This window comes from Calliopsis andreniformis, chromosome 4 (genome assembly GCF_051401765.1).
Source record: "Calliopsis andreniformis isolate RMS-2024a chromosome 4, iyCalAndr_principal, whole genome shotgun sequence".
Classification (NCBI taxonomy): Eukaryota; Metazoa; Arthropoda; class Insecta; order Hymenoptera; family Andrenidae; genus Calliopsis; species Calliopsis andreniformis.
In genome coordinates this window covers 9,012,884-9,036,076 of record NC_135065.1, presented here as the reverse complement: position 1 = coordinate 9,036,076, position 23,193 = coordinate 9,012,884, and the positions used below count along the sequence as shown (strand labels likewise).

The 23,193-nt window shown below is 40.3% G+C and overlaps 1 protein-coding gene across 1 annotated transcript in view; it reads right to left on the bottom strand.

Moving 5' to 3' along the window:
* LOC143178522 (uncharacterized) overlaps positions 1 to 23,193 on the bottom strand; it is a 172,674-nt gene that overhangs the window by 6,072 nt on the left and 143,409 nt on the right. Inside the window, exons 3-4 of the mRNA XM_076377246.1 lie at positions 21,790 to 21,831; positions 16,375 to 16,561 (exon numbers count right to left, since the gene is read on the bottom strand). Of these exons, the coding sequence (XP_076233361.1) occupies positions 16,375 to 16,561; positions 21,790 to 21,831 (229 nt within the window). The remainder of the gene's footprint in view (positions 1 to 16,374; positions 16,562 to 21,789; positions 21,832 to 23,193) is intronic.

The window sequence follows — 23,193 nt, the reverse complement described above, 5'->3', positions numbered from 1 at the left end:
GATCTCTTGAAAAATAATTTTCCTAATTGTATTCGGAAATTGATAAATAATGCACTTACACTCCACAAAAAGAAGATTAGGATCGTGTTCGCTTAATGAAGACATATCGGGATCCAAAGTGTGTCTCTTATGGGATCTTCCCCTTGGAAGGGTGGTAGGAACCCTCCTTAGTAATGGTGCTACATAAACATCATAATCATTTCAACACAATTATCTTCGCAGTGCAATGTAAGCATAAAGCAAATTTGCGGAAGCAAGAACCTTTACTTCAGTGAAATGAGACGATGTAAAAATGAATGCTATGAAACGACAAAAGTCAGGCAAACTGGATAATTAGATAATTACAGTAATACAATAATTATGAAATGAAAGTTAAAACTTCTCAAAAAATTAAAAGTAAAATTTTTAGAAATTTTTCATCTCTAAATTGTCATATTATGCAAAATTCATCAACAGAAAATAAAAAAATTTTTGACATAGATAATGCCTAAAAAATATTTTATAAATTCTCAAGAGAAAAAAAATAGAACAAGAAAGCACTTATTAATAATTGAATGGATAATCTCAAAAACACTTCCCTAAAATTTCGCCAAGTTTAGTCAAGCAAAGCGTTAAAATGAACCTCAGCTGAGAGCCACTGTTTCTGTTTCAGATAAGAGCCACAAAACACGGAAACACGTCCGTAAGCCTATCTGCTTTGCGCTGTGTGCATCGTGGATGCACCCGCGTCTACCTCGACCGTATGCACATGCATCGCGCACACACACTAAGGCCCCATTCATTTCCACAGAACAATAATCGCAGCATTCACTCCGATTGAATTCGCGCCCATTCTCATCGCATTACAGTTATTTCCATTTGTATCGCACAATGAGGAACAGTTTCAACTTTGCATTATAATATGCAGTTGGTGTCTTTTGTCTGATGCCAGTTTAGAAAGTGCTTTGGAGAATATACAAAGGGTGTTATCGTTTATCTTGACACATCAAAACTGATCTTAATTAGTAGTTAAGTATTGTTAGTTGCTAAGTACTAGTTTTAAGACACCTTTCCTGCTTTCTTTTATTTTGAATTTCGCATGCTTTTTGGAAAATTAAAGAATTTTTGTTGAACTCTAAGTAAATTCTTTTTTAATTAAAATTAAATGTATTTAAGTAAGTAATTAGCAGGTAATCAGGGAACTGAGATTATACAGATTATAGTCCCTTTTGTCTTAATTTTTCGTAGAATTAAAATTCCTTGCTAATTTCTTATATATATAAAAGAATCAAACAAATATTTAATAATTCCAATTCTCTAGAAGAAAGTTATATACCCTAAGGTGTTTTTTTTCTCTAGAAGAATCTGCACTGAAAATTTTAAAATACATTGCAAACTTTCTGTATTTTTCTTGTACATCCACGTTTGCCATAAATTTTACAAATTAAAGGGAATTCACAAAATTAATAAATCATCCATCCAGAGCATTAGAATTATTCCCTCAGCCCACCTATTACAGTCACTTTACAATTCCACGCACATATGCCTCAACGTTATCTATTTATCAGTCCCCTACGCGCGGAGCATCACAATCGCGAAAACCGAATTTCCCATGCAAGACGATAAAGTAATTTTTCAATCTCATTGAGTACAATTTTAGCTTCGTCGAATTCAGCTCAACTTTCAGTCGTCGTTCAATTTATCCCTTTATCCCGATCTCTGAACACGTTGCACAGTGCCTGAACGTAGCTCGTTAAACGCTCGCGTCCTAACTTTCTGGAGCACGAGCGTTTGCTGCTCTCTGACCAACTAACTCGAGATATTAAATTTCCATACATTTATCCGACGCGTGAAATTTCTTTCGCGATCCAGTTTTCGTTTATTTCATTAACCTCTCGCCCTGTGCTATTTGAAGATACGTATCCCTGGAGGAACAGAGAGACGAAGGACTTGGAGATCGATGGAGGTTCGAGTATCTCGTGGGACATGGTTCTTTGGGACTTCCTTGGTCCTGAATTACATGCATTTTATTAGCTACAGAAATACTTAGATTCGCGTTTTGGATTTAAAGTCAGAGGAAGAATTGAATCGATGAAGTGAAGAACAGTACAAGTACAAAATTAGCCAGTTTGAAATCATCTCAGGATTATATATATCTGGACCCAGAGGTGGACTTAACCCCTTAAACTCCAAATTTTTAAGAAACTTTTCCCCAAGAACTCCTTTCTATTATAATCCTTTGCACTCTCAATTATTAAGAAATTTTCTTTCCAGTAACAAAGGGTTAACACTAACATACTCTAGTTCTAGTGACCAAAAATGTGAAATACACAGAACTAAATATCGGTCTCGAATATGTATCTCAAAATGTAGTTTCTAGACTTGTATTACACAACTCAGCTATTCAATCAGGATTCAATCGATTTAAGAACCTAAAGTTGATTCACTCCTATGGAGCAATGAATGGATATTGCATCGATTTAAAAAGAGCTGTTCGAATTGAAGAGAGAGAGGGGAAAGGGTAAAGGGGCGGACAAAGGCGCGGCATGTAATGAGGAAAGACCATCAACAACATAACTACGATGCACTTCCTGCGAGGAGCGTATTCCTGCAGGCCGTACAAGGAGGTTGAGTCATGCGACAACGTAGGAGGAGCAAGATGGACCTAACCCACTGTCCGATAACACGGTTCCTTCCTCTGTCTGGTAACACGACGCTCGACACACTCTTCCTTGGAGTAGAATCGATGCCATTAATAATTTTACTTTAATGAAATAATTGAAGAGTTACCAACATTAAAAGATCAGCCTGAGTCCAGCTAGAGCGAACAAAAAAGGTGGTCTATAGAAATTGTATTTCCCTCTGTGAAAGGGGATTTGGAGAAGGCACTGATAAAATGGGCCAATTCTGTGAGGCTTTTCTGGGGTCACTTGAAGCGAGAGTTTTCTGAGAATTTTTTATCAGAAGGATTTAGAAATGTTGTAGTATCTGGTTCTAATGAATGGGTTCCAGATGATTATTGATGGTCTATTACAAATATGCGTGGCGTGAGTGATGGAGGAGGTAGGTTGATATCATTGAGTATCAATGCTCAATGGAGATGGATTGCACTTGATGCACTTCATTAGTCTGAGCAGCTGTTAATATGGAATTAATAGATGTTGAAGGATCAGTTCTTCTGCATTTGACAGATCTAATGACATAATACTGTCTATGTATAAATTAATATTTAGAACACGGTTCTCAGGCTAGAAGAGTGAAAATGAACCTAACCGAGAAAACAAGGCTAAATTAAGTGATTACTAGCTGCAAGAAAATAGTCGCTAAAAGGATTCCTCGATTTCTCAACCTTCGCTAATTGTAAGTCCAATATTAGAGTGACACCTAGTTCGCCATTCAGAACATGATTCGGTTCGCTAAACAGTACCAGAGAAAGGAATGTGACGAAACAATCGACGCGCCAAGGATCTCATTTCGTAGCGACGTTGCTCTGGATAGTTTGTCGTTTCTCGCGTATCAGGAGTAATTAGTCCGATTCAAGCGGACACGCCAAACGCGTACGAGTCCAATCGAGTTCGAGGCGAGCGAGCTACGCAGTCACAATTAAGCAAGAGTATATCCCGGTGGTTAAATTATACCCTGTGTAACCAAAGTACGGGGCCAGGAGATCGCGTTACACCAGCCAGCATTGTCTCCTTGAGTTACCAAAGCGACGAGCACCGCGACTAGGGTCGCCGTTTTCTTTTCGTCCCTTCTGTTCGACCTTACGCAGCGCCCTGTGGAACTCGATCTCACCCTGAGACGATTAACGATTCGCTTAGAGACGAAGGAATAGATACAGAGGGGTTACGTTCTGTTGTTAACCCTTAGATACATGCTGCCAGGGATCAACGAAATATTTTAACTCCTTGGAAGCTGGAACTCTAATAAAGCCATGGTCCAGGATTTCAATTTTGTGGGACTCTGAGATATAACACTTGGTCCTGTAGACCCTACTTAAAACAAATTAATACTGCCATCGCTGAGTCCAGGTTCCAGGTTTCAACAGAAACCACGATCCAGAGTCGTCCCCGAACACTCTGAGGTCCGCCAGCGGTGCTTGTGTCCCTCGAAGAGGGCTGTATAAACGAACACGGATCCCAGGAGCTTGTCCCAGCTGGACAGCGGTTTCAAAATGGGATCTCGCAGCAGACAGTGATTTTTAATTAAATGTACGGACGTTTCAATTAAAATCCTTCGGCGTCGGCGTTTCTCGCGGCGCTTTCAATTCCCAGCGCTCCCCATCGGCCACCCTCTGGAACCGCCTTCTGTTCTATCATCCCTCGTCTCCGTTCAACGAGCACGCCCTTTGATTGCTGTTTCTCGCATTCCCGATCCGTTTCTCCTCCCGTCCGATGTTTCAGCAGATGTCGCCAGACCCCGATCCACCCCTTTCTTCCCTCCGTCCTACACCCCCGCGTTCTCGCCCCAGCAAAAACTACACCGTGCCCGATTGCGCCGTGAAAATCATAGCGGCGCGAACCGTGTCGGAATGAAAATTTTATGGCGGATAGGGATCTTGATAGATCTCTGCTGGGCGTGCAAACATGCTTCTATGACAGGGTTGGTGTTGGCGGATCAATTGCTGAGATGGAATTACTGGAGAAGTGAAAGTAACTAGATCCAAGTATTGTATTAGAAGAATTTTATACCTGTATTCCTTTTAGAGATTTTTTAGGAATTTGTGTTACTATGTGATACAAGTTTCTATACTTTTTTTTATGAGTTTTTGAAAAATTCTTGCGTTAGAGTTTGTAGAATAATTTTGTGAAATTTTGTATCAAAGTTTTCGAAGAACTTTTATGGATACTTAAATTGAGAGTATAATTTCGTATACCTTTTTTAAGAATTTTCAACGATTTTTTCTTTTTATTGAATGTTTTGTGATTCTTTAAATCTTCTACTGGAATTAGGTGCTTTCCAGAGTTCCATTTTCCTTTTTTTGTGAGTTCTGTAGTAGTGTTTAGATAATCGTCAAACAGATATTGTCTTAATGTCTAGTAAATCTCGAGGGGATATAGACTGAGAGAATTTTTCTATCTAAGAAGGAGAATATATCCACGAGGGCATCTCGATCGCCTTCGTAAACATGTCGCCGTGATCTACGTTCACGAGCAAGATCGTGCTGTTATTTCATCGCTAATGAGGATATCCACCTTATGTTTATGACGATGCAACGCATTGCTATATATCAGAAGGCTGGTCCAATGGCAACACGCTAATTATCACGATCGACTCGCGAGCGCTCGCAGACAAATGAAATCGGCTTTCGGGCGCGCAATTAAATTCTTTCGTCAAACATGTGGCACTTACGTCGACCCATCTGTTCGTCAGCATTCTTCCTGTGGACTTTGAGTTTCTTATCTAACGAATGTTACCTTTTCTACTTTCATTAAGGCCTCTCATTGGGTAAAATTTTATTGTTTTAACTTTCTTTTAATAAATTCTACAGAATAGGAAAGTGTTTGTATAGATCTATAGCTCTAAACGTGTTGAACAATTTTTATATTAGATTTTGAAAATTTGGTTTCTGAAGAAACTAATTATTGAAGTTTTCAAGTATGATTTACTAATATTAATTGATATTCTACTGCAATATTCTTTTTGTTATCTGATTTTTTCTAATCTGGGAGTTTCTATTACTCGAGAAAATTGTAGTATTGTCTTGCTACAAGCTCGTGGTTGTTCACACCATTTCTTGGAATTACTCTCATATTTTCTCTCACACTCTCCATTGTCAAAGCAATGTGGGTCACTAATACATAAATTAACATTAGAAACGTGCTCCTTAACCCCTTATAAGCTGATTGCTAGAACTGACAAGTCTATAGAGAAAGGAGGAATTAGGAGAATTTCAGGTGAAATGTACTAACCATTTAAAGGTGGAGCAATTATTCCAACAGTAATCCAAACTATTTCCAAAATTGCAATAGCAGAAAGAGAATTTATATTACGTAAATAAAAAAAGTGGATGTCACTTCTGTGTGATTCCACAACCAAGGAAATAAGAAATAAATTTTCAATTTTGCTCCTCTGGAATGTTTCATTCCAGCAGAAATTAGTCACTTGAAAATGAATAATTCAAAGAGGAATAAAACCTTCTGTGTGCAAGGATGCGTTTGATACTCGTATTCTAACAGGAATTTCATCTATGGTAGAATTTGCGTCACACACACAATACCGCAGGTTTCATGCTAAATCACTAAGTGAAGTCATGCACGCGAAAACGCACACAGAAATACTTAGAGTATTTAATGACGCGAAACAAATAGGCTGTGGTTTTTATTTCCGCAAAAATACCAAACACTTCCTAAGTCTCGCGTTTCGTAGCTCTGAAGGATTATTAGCTAGCTGATTAAGACAAGAGATGAGGTAGAGTAAACGCGTATCTCTAAGCGAGGTTTATGAGCGCGAAGATCAAAAAGTGAAGGAATGGAGTTTCATCGAAAGAGGAAGAGAAGTAAAGTGGAAACACCAGAAAATAGTGGCACCGTTAGAGTTAATGACCACTTTTATTAGCGCAATAAATCGTATCTATGTCAAACTTTTATAATATGATATAAATTTAATGGCATAGATAATTTAACTTTAACGTGTTCTTTCGTTTATATTTCGCGACGTCAAGTACCTTTTTAACTTGTTTCATTCATTCTGGTTTGAAACACTTCGATCTCCTATTTATTTTCAATCCTTGTATAAATTTCAAGAAATTTTGATTTATATAACGCGTACAGTTAATAATTAAATTTTGTTTACTTAATGATATCGAACATGAAATAAACAAGTGTCAAAATAAGCTCGCGATTATCTCCATTATCGAAATGTTTAACGTTCGCAGATATTAAATATGAGTTTAATATACCCTGATATCCCACGAAAATGATGTGTCAACAAACCAGTTTCCGCGGAAACGTGATTCATTTAGGTTTATATCAGCACAGACGATTATTCTCCTTCGATATTTCCTTCTAAAATTCCTTACCCTGCTTAAAGATTAAAATAGCACTGCTCTAAAATATCGAAAATTTAATAATTCAATCAATTTTTCACGACTAACAGTATTTCACAACCACCTCGAATTTAAGTCTTCAAAAAATCTTTAAGATTTTTAATTTCTCTGCCTCAAGAAAACTACAAACACTACTCTGTAATTTCTCTATCCACTCTACTTCTCATACTCCTCCAAAATACCCCCAGGAAAATCTGAAGCTTCATCGAATCCTCAAAGCAGCACAGCAAAGCAGCAAAGCAAATAAAGGACTACCACCGCTTACAAACACTATCCGAATCACTCTCCCTGCCGCCGAAATCCAAGTGAATCTTCTTCTTGCGTCGCACTATAGAGTTCCACACCTTTTTACGGCTCATCGTGAACGCCGACTACCAATCGCGCACAATTTGTCACTCACACCCCCGTCAATCGATGACAATTCTTCCCAGTTACCGATATTTGCCTTCTGCACCCAGTGGGATCACGTGTCGCGCGCTGCTCCGCGAAACTGGGTTAATCGACTCTTCCTCCCGACAAACCATTCGTTATCGACGTGTCACCATCGAATAACAATTAGCGACGCGTCCTCGAACCACAGAACCAACGATCTCGATCGTTCCAGTTTGCCTTTGCATACGATCTCAGAGACTAGGCTTATGCACTTAGGAGTCTGGTCTTTTAAGAACCTGCTTGTTTAGGACTCTCAGTGCTCTAGGAGTTTCAATCCAAGGAGATCTTGTAACAGTAGATCTCTTCAGCAGACTCAGTAGATTTCTTCCTCTAGGTTCCTCAGGATAGAACTACAAGATCTCAGTCTCAGTTCTCTTCACTTTGAAGTCTGTCCATTTAAGAACCTTTTCACTTAGGACTCTCAGTGCTCTACGAGTCACACTCCAAGGGGATTCTGTAGCAGTAGAGCTCTTCAGCAGACTCAGTACATTTCTTACTCTAGATTCTGCACTATAAAACCACAAGATCTTAGTACCCGTTCTCTTCACTTTGAAGTCTGTCCATTTAAGAACCTTTTCACTTAGGACTCTCAGTGCTCTAGGAGTCACACTCCAAGGGGATTCTGCAGCAGTACAGCTCTTCAGCAGGCTCAGTACATCTCTTCCTCTAGATTCTTCACTATAAAACCACAAGATCTTAGTCTCAGTTCTCTTCACTTAGGAGTCTTTATTTAGAAACCTTTTTTAGAACTCCTTTGCTCTAAAACTCTCGCTCCAAAGACATCCTCCGGTAGTAGATCTCTCCAGCAGCCTCAGTAAATCTTTTCTCCCACGTTCCTCAGTATAAATCCACTTCACTAGTTCACCTAGGAACAGTTCCCCAAGTGGAATAGCGGTTTCAAGGCGAGAGGTCCGATCAGCAGGTCGCTCTGTCTTTGGAATCGGGTCCAACGAGATCCTCGCTATTTCCCGATACACCTAGACGATCCCCAATCGCGACAGAGCCACAATTAGCCTGTAGCTCGCCCTGATCCTTCGATTCGCTAACTGGAGCAACGAAAAAACGAAACCTCGCAAGTTGCTGGAGCCAGCGAGTCCCACGCGAGCGCTGCACGCGACCCAGCAGCCACAGTGCTACTAGTCTCACGAAAAGCAATGACCTAGCAGCTCTTCGAGCTTTATCCAGCTCGATTTCGCAAGCGACGCGATCGTCCAGTTAGTTTGACGTGACTGCTCGCGTTTGGTACTTGGAGCGAGGAGGACGAGACACTTTTATCGCATCCGGCGCCGAGGACTCGCGCGAGATTCAACCTTTCGCGCCAATCGGCTACAGCGGAATCGAGGACACGGTGGGGACGTCGTGGAAAATTGGGTGACGCGTGAGCTGCTTTTCTTTGGTCGAGGGAAACCTGGGAACTCTTGATGAGCGAGATTAAAAGATTCTCTAGTCTTTGGTTCTCTGTGACAAAAAGCACTGTGTGATCTTAGAGCTGAGAAGGCCAGCAAGAATGTTCCTTGATCGATATTAGCTAGGTAATTTTCATTGGAATGTTTCAAACAAAACTGCAGAGTACTAACTTAAGCCTTCATTAAAATCCCACTAACCAATGTCGACAACTTCTCACGGTCACTGTCTCACTGTCTTACTATCCAAGTAAAAGTCAGGGAACGACTCAATTGCCTCGGCCAGAACGCGCCACTTCGTCAGATAAAAGATAAAACCCAGCAGCCGTCAGACTGCAATTACAAACGACGCACTTAATCTCGCTATTTATTAATGACATTCATAAATATTCAACTGATCTCTACTTTCACGCTATAAACGCGCAGCTTCCGGTCTGGCCAGTGAAATCTACGCGAACTAGGAACCACGACGACTTCCACGTCAGGTTGTTTCCTCAGGTTCATCGATGTCCATGATAAAATAGTCCACGATAGTTTCCTGCGATTGTATGATCGTTGCTGTCGAGGTGTCGCGAGAGAACACGTGTCCTTTGGTGCTCGTCGATTAAATGGCGAGGACAGCCAGAGGCAGACTGTTTTCCCTGGCAAATCTGCGTCTTGGAACAGGCGGAGGATATGCGGTTGTCGGTGACGATAAGTGCCCCGCCTCGCAGGAAGTTGCTCTTCCAAAATAAAACAGCGGATTAAACTGACCGTGAAGCGACGATTGCGAACTGCTATCGGTTAGCCATCGCTACGAGACCTTTCCCATCGAAACACCCGCCCACTTTCGAATTGCGCGCCTTTCGATGAACGAGCGAACGGGGTAACGTCCCGCTGGGAGACCTGATGGGAAAATTGTAGGTAATCGCTATCGAGAAAGTTTTCTGTTGTCTGCGTGCGAGGAAAAGTGCATGAAAGGCTTAGTATTTTTTAGCATTTCTTACTGTTTTTTTGAGTCTTATATTTCGTGTTTCTTTACTGTGTTTGGTACGACTAATGAATTTATAGGAAATGCGAGACACTTTGCTGAGGTCAATGCACACGTGTCAATAACGAGGTTCCGCCTTATGGAAAAGTGAAAGAAAGTAACTTTGAGTATTGAGGGAAGTACTGATGAATTAATGAGGAGAAAATATTGAATTCTGGGATGTACTTGTGACTGCACTTATTTGTGCTTCTGGAGAATCCAAAATTGCATTTTTTTGCAATTTCATCTATGTACTTAATAGAAGTTTAAACTTGAAACTGAAAATTAGAATATAATTGACAGTGTATAATATAAGGAAAAGACATAATCATGATTCACTTTATACCGCAGTGATGCATTTCCTGCAGAAGAGAATTGATAGAAAAAACTGACCACTTCTTTCTTAGAAACTATTATTAAGTTATCAAACAACGATTTTTAATTTATCAAATACTAGGCAATATATGGACCAACTACAGCTTATAAATTACATATTTCTTATCAATTTTACAAATGATAAATAAGTAAAATACACCTTCATTCTCTAAAGTGTTAGCAAAATTGTTAAATTTTTTACATATTATGTGAAATGAGGATTTTAGGAACTTATTTAGTTTATAACAACATCAATAATTTTTGGCTATATCGTTCCGTGCAATACATGCTAAACAACGTTCAGCATATTTCCCTGGTTGCAGTACACTACAACAGCAGTTGACTCTACAATTAGCAAGCCTCGCTGGAAGCATAAAATCGCACCTGGCGAACAATAGGGAAATTAGGGTCGTGAGTGTAAACGAGGGCTTAATTGTTCTGATGTATCAAGAGCAAACTAGAAAGTATTTTTCAGTGTTACTAAGTGTTACGCAAACCTTTAGGATAATGAACACTTTAAGAGCAGTATTATAGTACCCTGCTGATCCTACTTGAGGATAACGCAACCAGAGATAATGTTTCAAGAATCTAACTTAAACTACAATAGTTAAAATCACATACATGAAATTTAGTACGAAGTACCATATACTATTTTTCCAGTGACCAAAAATGTATAATTATCTTCCATATGAAAAGAAGGCAGAAAAGAAGATAAAGGAGAAAAATTTCAGAAAACTAAAAGAATATAATTTTTCCTTTAATCTGCACAGTGCTTGAATCTGAGACTTAAATTTTCCAGCATGGTAACATCCATCTTTAAGCACCATGTACAAACCTACTATCATTAATTCACGAGGTGAAACCTACCGTTGCTCGCCAGCAGATAACGCAGTTACTGTTAACCTATTTCAGTGGACGTAACTCCGAGAATTCAGCAAAACGAATAAAGAGAACTCGTACAGAAATATTCGAAGCTCGCAGGCCAGAAACGTTCCGCGCCGTTTCCCGACCATCACTCGCGGGAACATCCCATCCCCCAGTCTCCGAGGTTGATTTCTGATCATTAGAGATTCAGAGACGCGTCGCCGTGGTCGCGTCACGTTCGAGTAGACGCCGCGAGCATGCGAATCGCGCGATTAGCTCGCAAAGAAACGCTTAATCGCGCTTCTTCGCCCCGCTTAACGGTCCCCATTCGCGGTGCACAAGAGTCACGCGACTTTCCGCGAAAAATATTATCGTCTATCCGCGGCGATCCAGCTGTCCGCGCTAATTGGTTTATAATCGTCCGAAATTAGGGGTCTGCGAAGTTCCACCGTCCGCTGCTTCACTTCTCCGCGCGATGTTACGTTTAGCTACCCACGAGCAGCTGTTATTAGCCGCCTCGTGGATCACCGAGCTCGCTGCGCTGTTTTTCTCGAAGGGTTCGTTGGAGGCACATTATGGAAATCTCGAAGTTGTAATAATTCAGCTGCGACTACTATCGAGAAACGCGCCCGAGGTGCGACCCTAAGTGGCGCTTGCAATGCGCTGGTTTATTTGCCAGAAGTTTATGAAGATCTTGCAATGACGTCTTGCCACTGTCAGAGGAGCACCTCTTAGAGGGATTCTAGGGTTTTTGTGGGTTTGTTAGAGAGAGAGATTACTTATGCTGCTTCTGCTGTTTTGCTGCAGAGACAGGTGAATGTTTTAATATGTACCCTGATGAATGCTTAAGATGGTAAACGTCCCAGTAAGTGGACAAGCTGGAACTAGAAATTCATTCTGTTCTGGATGTTCACAAGAAAATGTAGTAAAAGTGATAAAAAGCTTGCGAACTGTTTGCAAATATTCGTGAAATATTCGTGCAAATATTGCAAGTGTTCGTGAATTATTCGCTGGTGTAGAGCTAGCTTCAGAAAAGAGTAGAAGTCTCCTCGCAACGTCAGAGAGCGTTATGTAACGAGAGGAACGCTTTCGAAGGCTTACACGGACGTGTGTGGCAATCGTGAGGATTCGTCCGCGGGGCTTGAGCATGAATTATGCGTGGGTGGAAAACACGAGTGCATTCACGCGTGCATCGTGGACGCACCTCATCGTCGGACCAGCCTGGTGACAGGAGGGAACCTAACCGAGCAGGCTAGGATGCGTCTTCCGGTGAGGGCATGTCCGGTGCTTCAGACAATACTTGAGCGATGATCGCATCAGGAAAGTCTTTCAAGCGGCTCTCAACTCCTCTCTTCGAAACACTTGGATCTTAGAAATATCTGCTTCTATATGAAACATTTGGATCTACTATTCCATTGTTTCATTCTATCTCAATTCAGCTAAAATTTCATTCGGTTCCACTACTGTGGTAAATAGTATTCTTCATAGCAATAAGTAGGTAATTGCATATTTATTTTGAGAATACAAATAAAATTTGTATAGTACTCATAAAGTACTTGCAATTTGTTCAAATTCTCAACGAACTCAAAAAAGAATACTTCCTCGTTTAAAAGTATCCTCGAAACGAAACCACTAGCTTGAACGTCTCTCCTGACACGAAGTAAGCAACGACTGAGTAGCCAGAAGACTATAACAAAATAGTGACTCGTATTCCCGATGGAATCCTAAATAACTATAATCGATTTCTCAGCTGTTCAATCGATCACCACGGAACACAGACGCGATATGCTCGCGCGTTTATCCACTCCGCGATCTCGACGTGGTATTACGTTTAAATTAATAATCCCCGTTGCGTCGCGTGATTGCCGTCACTCGGAAATGGGTCCGTTACACGCGTGTTATTACGGGCCGCGTGCAATTTCAATAATAATTATAATCACGCGCGGCCGCGCGTCACGGGACGAAAAAAAACGACGCGCCAGCAATGGGATCCTCCATCCCCCTAGTTGCTGTTTCACCCCGACGCTTGAGAGACTTCAACGCCCAATTGGGCGATACGCGTTTGTGGTACATTGTTAGTGAATAGGCTATTCCGGAAGCTCTGAGACCTGACATCCGCGATGGAGTTTTTTTAGAGAGGTTTTAGAGTGTTCTTCTCTTTAAAAGCTTGGTTTTGTATATAAATAATACAAGTGTTATTTTATTTTGGAAAATATGGAGTAAAATAATTGATTCGTCACTATTAATTGTTTTTAAATATAATTTCTATTAGGTTTTGTAGTAGCTTCTTGTTTGTGTCTCAATTTTGCGATGATTTTTCTATAAAAGAGTGTAACTATTGTGGTGTGTAATTGGCTAATTATTTTTTTGAGAAATTTATGGTGCTTAAATTTTAATTTTGTTTATGGGAGAACTATGGATTTAAGGGTTGAATAAGGGAAACATTTTACCTCTTTTGCAAGGTTTCGTGATGAGAGCGTGTTACGCGAATCTGGAAATTTCTTCTGGGGTCACCGAATTCATCGCTCAAAAGGTGAGAAGAACTTTCGTAGTAAAGGGCGAAGTTATAACAAAGAATTCTTGGCATAGTCGATGGTGAAGGTCGATCGACAATAGTGGCGTCGCTGCGCGCTCGTGCGAGCACCATTTTCCAAGCGACAGCACAGATATAGGGTGAAAGGGAGGAAATAAGAAAACCAAGGGTCGCCAAGAAAATGTCCCCAAGGGGTAAAATGATAAATGAAGGAAAGTCCCTGGCAAGAGAAGTGATGTCACAGCTGACATTAAAGTCTTTCAAGCTAAGGCCACTGATGGATGCTTCTTCCAATCTTTCTTAAATTTCCAAGCGATTTAGATTCAGCCTTTAGAGTAAAATCAAAGTAGAAACTGAGTAAAGTGGAGAATGTTTAAAGTGGTTTAAGTATTGCTCGCTTCTGAAGTTTTTTAAAGATTTTATCTTTAGTTTGGTTTTTCATTTATGAGATGCAGTTTTATTCTCCTTCAAATACTATGTAAATCATTTCACTTATTTAATAAACTATGTTACTGTTCATATTTCGAACAATTTTATCAAGTTTTTAACTTTAACTTTAATTTGTTTATCCAGGTACACGAATCTGCGATTTGTAGTTTAATTTGAAATTTTATTTTTAAATGAAGAGTATCTTCTGACTATCTACGGCATCTACAGTGGATTACAGAAATGATTTACCGACTGCAGGCTTGGCAGGTCTGCATGGAAAGCACTTTCCACTTGCTAGTAACACGAGAGCATCGATAATGCAGAAATCCTTGGGCAACCTACTAATTTCCAGCTTAAGTACAATATAATTGCCATGAAAAATAACAATTCTATGTTCACAATTAAACTCACACAAGTTCATAAATTAACACATACAGTAATACACAATTAAATAATACTCTTCACTTAAAATCAAGCAAGAAGACTAGAGAATACCCACGTTATCACTTCAACATGGAACTTACCATACAATGATACTCTCTCGACTCTAATTTCAAACAGGGCTCTATTTTTTAAAACTATATTCCAAACAACAAATGAATCCTTTTTTCCTCTAATTAAAATGTGTCTACCACCCTCACCCTATCAAACAATATACAAAATAATAGTGGTAAATAAAACTGCATCACTCCTTTAAAAAATTGCATAAGTAACTGAATTCCGAATACAGTGACTACAACAATCCTGAAATGTGTTATAAATATCCCAATATTTTAAGTAAAAAGCATAACTCAAACCTTTCACTCCCAAAATCACAAACAATTCCATACCACTCATATCACAAATGAAAAATTTCAATTCATCGACTTCCAAAAGCTGACTAAAACGTTCAATAAAAAATTGCTGATTTTAACGAGCTGCAGTTTTCACGGTCCCCACCGTACAATGACTCGATGGAGCTCGTTTTCCAATCAACCCCAATTTCTGCATCGCGCAGCAATAATCGCCGCTTATTAAAAATTGACCGAGAGCTCAGCAGAAGTGGGAAGGCGTCATTGTCGCTGAGTGTTGACGCTCTTTAAACGAGGAACGGTACACCCTCGGGGAATTGCACCTCACAAACAATGTCTGCTCGTTACGAACACAGCCGCCAGTGTTTGTCAGCAGTAGCAACGATGGCTGTTTCGGCGACGATCGGGACAAAGCGCAATTAATACAGGGTGGCCCGATTCTCCTGGCATTAGCCAGCGAGATAAAGAATCGACGAGAGCCGGGGATCCGCGCGATTTGCGCCCACGAAACGGTTGCTTCCGTCTCGTCTCGTCAGCCACCGTGGGACTCAATACTTCTGGGTGCTGGTTCATTACCAACGAGAACCATTAAGCAAGTCTTGCGAGGAAAGAGCATTATGTGGATGAGCATGGCGTGGGGGATATCGAGCCAGGGAATATTAAAAGTACAAATCGATTCGATGTGGAACTTGAATTAGGATAAGGTAAATGTCCTAGTACCTGGACACTTAAGATGTCGAATGTTCCAGTATGTGGTCAAGCTTCTTAGGGATTTTTATACATATTTAGATACTTGAAGTGCACCTTAGTCGCTGAGTATACTATTTTATGAGAGTATTTTTTGTTCTTGTATTAGATACATTAGAATTCAAACTCAAGATTAAATAAAATTAGTGTTAGTGTTGAGGTACTGGAACATGGTCAGCTATTGGGACACTTATCTTATTTGTCCATATTTCTGTGCCTTCGGATTGAAACCTTTTAAATGTTTAATAAAATTGCAAATTTTGGTAAAAAATAGTAAATGCTTTTTTTTTAATTCTTTGAAATACTTCTACACTTTGTACTATTTTTTATTTTATTTTTATCGACGTCATGTCATACCCGAGTCTCACTCGAGATAAACTATCAAAGGATTAAAAAAAAATTTGTATTGTAAATATAACACTTTCCTTTAATCCTGCAGGTTAATAAATAACTCTCAGTCAAAAAATAACTCCTCAGTTTACGTATAAGAGTTCTGTTTTTATAAATGATTTTATTTCAAAGACACAAAAATATGAAGAAGTGCCCAATGTAAATTACACTAATTCTTAATAAAAAGGAGAAAAAGTAAATTAAATTGAGTAAAAACTAGAACTGTAAGGAAAGGGTTACTTTGAACCCTGTAAGAGTTCTCCACAGAGTTTCTCGTTTCTTTCTAGCTCGAGTCTAATTATCCCCACACCTCGTTGTACGCGACGCTGCTTAAACAAGATTAATTTTCTCTGTGTTGCGGTCGTAAGACTCACCTATTGGAGACGCGGTGTTGGCTTCCCGAAGGCTGACTGTTTCCGGTTCAACTGCCGCTTCGTCTTCCTCGATCAATGGCGGTGGAGGTGCCAAGGGTCGCGATTCGTAGCCCCAATGCTGTCGGAAAGCACGTGCGCCACCGTCCAATCGGACACGTGGCAGCTCGACGAACATTGCGTCTCCCAACTGAAACCGAAAGCAGTCGAAATGTTAGTACAATGCCGTCTCGATAAGTGAAATGTGTCTGACCTGACTGGTTCTACGTAACTCATTCTACTGTCGCTGTGCCTGACCTGGCTAGCGCGCGCTGACAGTAGAATATCCACTAGTCAGACACACTTCAACTGTGACTGTAAGCGTAGAATTTTTCCTTAACACTTGTGATAGTTATTGTCGAATGCCTTGTGTATTCAAACACAGTTAATGATAAGGAAGATTGCAAAGTAAGTGAAGTTCATAGAATTTTAATACATGAGTCATAGAATTTTTAGAAGCTTCATAATATTTTTAAATTTTCAGTATTTTATGTCTTGACCTTCTGGGATTATTCTTTAAAACGTGAATAGTTCTATGACATATTTATTTTTTAGAAGTATAATCTTGCTTCAAGAAGGGTCTCTATAAAATTTCTACTTCATTAATTTTTTCTAATATTGCTATTCATCTTCCCTTAACTGAAATGTTATTTCATGTTCCCCTTATGGAATTAAATACCCCTCACAGGGACTATTAAATGGTTCCTTTATTAAATAATAAAGAAGAATAGCTGATAATTTGTGCAGACTGTCTTTAAAAAAAAAAGTAACAAATATTGTAATTGTATAGGTGTACTGAAAATTCGAAATGACACTGAGTGCATCTTGAACTGAACACATCAAGAAACTATTCCAACATCTCGAAACTAGAACAAGGTTTTGCTTTGAATACCCAAACTCGAGGTGGAACAAGATGGCTGCAGTCCAAAGCAAAGGCGACAAAAATTTATAAGACGGAAGCTCTATACCCGAGAAAGGTACTTTAGACCTTGCACCTTAAACATAGAGAGATTCGTGACGACCAAAGTGCATATTCTCCAGTAGGAAGCAGAAACTGGTAGAAATATTTACGACACGCATAAGGGAAAATATGTAGCAGTATCTCACGCTAAAAGCTCAGAAATTCGCAATAAACTTAGATTTAAGGCCAGTAGCCTCGAATTTATAGTGCGGTATTTGTGCAACCTGTAGCTATTATTAGAATATAGTAAGACGAACTGCTTGGATTACGCGAACACAGACGAGGAAGAGTGAAAGGAGGCAGCAGAGACTTGCGATAGGAAAGATATAACTACCCTGTGTACAGCTGCAAACTCTATTAAAGAAATAAATTAGACGTGTGATCTTAAAGTATTTCTCACTATCACCTGTACAATCAACTGTCAACCTGTGCATACCGATTCCTCATGGAAACAGTTTCTTCAAGTTAAACAAGATTTTCTAATTCTCTGATACCTATCAAACTCTTTACGTCACATAAATTCCTTCCAAAACAAATCCTCATCTCATCGAAATTTCTGCTCATCGCTAACTTTATCATTTTCCTCGATCGCAAAAATTACTGTACCCTATATAACACATGCAAGTTCCACCAGAAGCGATGCAGGCATCTCGACACTCACGTAACCTCGAATCACGTCCATTTCCGCGGATCGGATTAGCCAGATGACCGCGTCTAATTAATCGTATCAGGGCCGCGTCCGATGTCATCGGATCGTCGAGACCGGTTCCTTGGATCGAGACGATCGCTGGCGAAGGTAGCCGCGAGAAAAAGGAGGCGCCGTTTACACGGCGACCGAGTTCCCTCGTGGAGCTGGACAACCAGACTGAATCGTGTCTGCTGGTTTATCTTAAAATACCGTAGATTGACCTGACGACACGCTGACGTCACTAATTAGGACTCGTTGAACGCGGTGTTCACCATCGCCGCGCAATGGGGCCTCATGAAACCTTCTGAGGGTCGACTCTGTTTCTTGGAATCGTCTGAGTACCCGAAACATGCGAATTATGTGGCAGGTCGTTTCACAAAAAAAGGGGAAACAACTGTTTTTTATTTTTTTTTTAAGATAAAAAGTTAAATATAGGCTGCTAGAATATAATGGTGGTCGAAGCATATTTCTTGAATTTACTGGTATCGAAACCACTTAGAGTATAATATTGGATGAAGTATATGTGATCCTTAAAAATACTGGGACGTATCTGTGCTCGTGAGACACATCTACCTGCGTCAAGTTTTCAAGAAAATTCGAGTTCAGGTCTTAATTCTGTGGTTGTAGCAGACCGATGTATATTACATTTTCAAAAAAATCGAGTTAAGGGCTTAATTGGCATCTAGAGTATAGAATTTGTATTTTTAGAATCTTCCATTTCTCTGAAACGAGTTACTTCTCGTTTTTATCGACGATAAAGAGCGTAAGCAAACTAGAAGGGAGGAGAGAGCGAGAGGAGAGATATTAATTGCGATTTGTTTCGCGCGCTCGACTGCCCGCATCGTTCAGTATTATTTGCCAATTATCGGCCCTAACAAATTTCTGCCCGCACTGTCGAAATGGACATTTCGCGACTGGCCAGGCAAATATTTGCGAAGGACTGTCCTCGTTTGCCTTGATAACCCATGCGCAGTGAACCACCGACTCGAATAGTTTTGTAAACTCCAGTTATGCATATTCAAACACCGAGTTATACATAGTGCAAGATAAAAGTTATCTTTCGTTAGTACACACTGAGTACAACTACTAACTGTGTCTCCTCTATCGGTTAATTGTTCCTACGTCTCCACTAATGTGACAGATAAATGTAAGCAGTGAACAAATAGTTCGAACATCGAGTAAGACTATGTAAACGATCGATCGTTAAATGCATTACCTTTTACCAACAGAGGACGACAGTTCCACGAACTGGAAAATTGAGAGAAAATCGACACGAACTTTGCTACAGTTTTACGATTGTTAATAGGTACAACTTTTAATAGAATTTTGGACGAAAAATTTGCAACAGTCTCGAACGTTGAGAAACTAAATTTCCGCTCGATCAACGCGCGCAACAGTAAACTTTTTAACAAACACTTTACCCCATTCCCTCATCCCATTGCCCCAACTTTTCCAGCCGTGCATTACAATTCAGTGACGCAAAAGATACTCGCAATTTCATTTCCCCGAGTTCCCAGCAATTTCACTCGACCCTCGAATTATTCGAACCCAATTATAGAGACAGAACACGGATGGAAAATCCATTAAGGGAGAGGCTCGTTTCGTTTTTCCTGTCCATCTGTTGCACCGTCCGCGCGGGGACGCTCGAGCGAGCAAAACTGCTCGCGACAAAGAGGAAGGCTCGATTTTTCCAAACTCAATTTTCGCTTGGACCAATTGAAGAAGGGGAGGGGGGAGCGATTCGCGATCAATCGCGGTTAAACGAGCTGCGACTGCAGTCGCAGTCGCCGCGTTAACTGCAATTACCAGGCTGCCGCCAACAAATGCGTCCAATTACATGATCCCGTATTGGCTGCGAACATCGCCCGCGCAACAATCCGCGTCGGGCCCGCCAATTACTATTTGCATTCTGCTCGAACGATTCCTGCCGAGAACACGTGACCTCGTTTCCTTTACAAGCATTCTGTGTAAGCTGTGCATACATTGCTGGGAGAAGTTACCTTAATTAAGAAGTTTGTTATTGGAATATAATGGGGAGTTGTTAGCAGGAGTAATTTGTGGCTGAAGATGATAGCGTGATGGATGATTACACTGAGTAGGCGTGAAAAATTCTCAAAAGGAAAATTACGCTCGCTGTGTGAAGTTAAATGTGGAGATTGAGTAGAGTCTCATTTTGTCGCGGTATTCTGCGTAACATTGTATGCTGGAATATTTATACTAGCATATAGAATTAGATTTAATCGAAGAATTGTGTTTGAGACGCTGTAGTTATCCAGAACAGTGGAGGAAACGCGAGAGATTCTCAGGTTAAAAACTACGGTCACCGCTGAGATCGATTATGGACAACTAACGTGTTACGAGTGACTGAACTTGCAGTGTTTCACTACTTAACGTAATATTAACTACTAAAATCCAGAACAACAGCGAAGGAATCTGCCTGCAGGCAAAAAGCAAATGCAAGTGCATTTTCTACTCTCAAAAAAAGGATACAATCTCAAAGAAGAGATACAGCTTATTCCAATTACCTGGCCCACTGCACGCCTTAAACCTTTTTTTAACCACCACTATATCCATCCATCCCCCATCCACCCCTAATCTCCAAGTCACCTCTATGCCTACCGAAGTCCCGAAACTCCTCGCGAATGACGCGCAGTCGACCGCCAAAAGTTTGCCAAACCTGGTGTTTGAATACCAGCGGAGAACAGGAGCTCGAAGGGTCGAGACTAGTTTTCTACACAGAATAGTCTCGCAAACACCGTGAAACGGCGGGGCCCGAGCAAACACGAGGCATCATAGACAACTGAGCAACCGAACTAACTACGTGCGTGGAAACTAAACAGCGCGGCAGCTTTCGGTAGCGAGCTGGCGGGGCAGAACGTGAAGAGGTTGTCTTCGTGCGAGGACGAAGAACAGCGACGACTCGTCGCGTAGGAAATCGCATTAGGCGAGAACGTGGAGCCTCGAATGGGTGGGGGGAGCGTTGTCTAGCCGTCTGAGTGAATTCAGAGGAGCAGCATCCCTCGGCAGACAACTGAAGAAACGGCTGGCAGAGAGTAACGAGTCGAAGACGCAGCCTCCTCGCTAATTCGATCCCCCCGATTTCGAGCTTCCTTGCTCTTGGCCCTCTCCCTCGCGCGCTCGCGACTCGATGAGCCAAGGAAACAATTAGTCGCGATCTACGGAGCCGCGAATCTGCTGATAGAAGACACTCGTTCGAGACGCTAAATGAGGGAGAGAATTGTTTGTGGAACGACTGCTGCATGATCTGCTGTCTGAAATCTGTTCTGGAGTCTCTCAAGTATCTTTTATCTAATAACAGTAGCTAAACTGTAAATTTGAGACGTTGACGAGTCTGTGAGGTGTGAGAGAACACAGTTATGGAGTGATTCATGCAAATGCTAGAGGCTGTTTAGAAGCCTCTTCTTTTGGAATGTGCTAGGGGGAAAGCATGAGAATGAAAATTGTTTGCAATAGTAGAGTAAAATAATTATTTTAAAATAATTGCAGGTACTTTTGATTCTATTTCAGTTTCTATCAATTTATTTTAAAATAAGTATTTTAGAGAACAGTAAGTGTCTTTAGCATAGAACTTTGGTGCAAAAAATGCAATGGTAGTGTGCAGAAGAATGTATGTACAATAAGGGGAGAAAATGAAATAAAATGAAATAAAATGAAACGACAGCGTACTACAAAGACAAACACAATATTTGCAGATTCAATGGGAACAAACCTTGTTGTGAGACTTGAACATACAGGCGGTCCCGGCGAACAGCTGCGTCCAAGGAAAGATACAAAATTATTACTAATTTTGTTGGTTTCACTGAATTTAAATAACATACATTTCTCCAGTTGTGCATGCTTTGCGTAGTCCAATATAACACTAGGAAAATTCGACAATCTAAGAAAGTAACTCATGTTCAAATTTAGTCAAACTAAAATAATTCAAAGTACCCTAAAAATCATTAAGAAAAATTAGTAAATAAAATAGCAACAGCTTCTTAGATACGTAATTGAAGTTTCCTTGCAACATACGCAAAACATGCAGGGTTTAATAAATACTTTAACTAAAACTAATAAAAATACTCTGTATCAAATACAAGAAACAATATCTCATATCCACCCCTTCGTTCTTCAAACATTCTGCAAATTTCGAAACGTCGATACCAAAGCAGCAATATTTAGCTGCTCCAAAGCAGACAGGAGTTTCCCTGTCAAACGTGCATGACTGGCAACAAGGGCCCCACTGCCAGTTACAACGTGCACGTACACGTGGTTTGTGGGGGAGACGGTGGGCATAATTAATCGGCCGCTGACGAGGATAATTAATGTCCCGAGACCACGGCTAAATTAATCGAGTGCTTCTCGAAGAGCGCGCGATATTACGATCGTCATTATTGCCACTACGCTCGGTGTCGTAATTTAAACGATCTCGACGCGTTCCCCAACTCTCAAACGTGTTCCACGATTAATAAATCGGGCAGGTTCAGGGGGCTGACTTCTGCTTCGACACACAGGGATTAAGTCGAGGAAATACGAGTTTTTCAGCGAGAATTAAAGAGCTGTCTGCTGAAGCAAATTTAGGATAAGACGTCCTCGAAGTTTAGGAACAATGTTAGATGGAGAAACTGTATTTTTTTTATCGAAGATGAAGGAAATGAGAGTAATAATAAGGAGACAGAAAAGCTTTTTCGGGACATCAAAATTTCTTAAAATTCTATTCGCCAAAATATTCTACATGCAAGGTGTTCTATAATAAGTACTACAAATTTTAAAGGGTGATTCTACATCTCAGAATAGGACAAAAATGAAAAATAACAAAATCACATTTAAGTCTTCGTTTCAGAGTTATCAAGTGTTGAAGAAACGCTTAAAATTCGCACGAAATATGTCTGTATATCATAGGACTTATTCTACTGGCTTCGCTGTGTCTGACCTGATTAGTAGATTAATACTCGTCGTCAGTAGAATAAGCCCTAGGTCAGACATATTTCACGCGTATCTTAGGCGCTTTCTTAAAACTAAAATTTTTGACACCAATTTTCGTCTTATTTTGATATGTAGAATCACTCCTTAAAATTCCTAACACCTACTATGGAACACCCTGTACATGAGAATCTCTACTCCCTCAACTCGT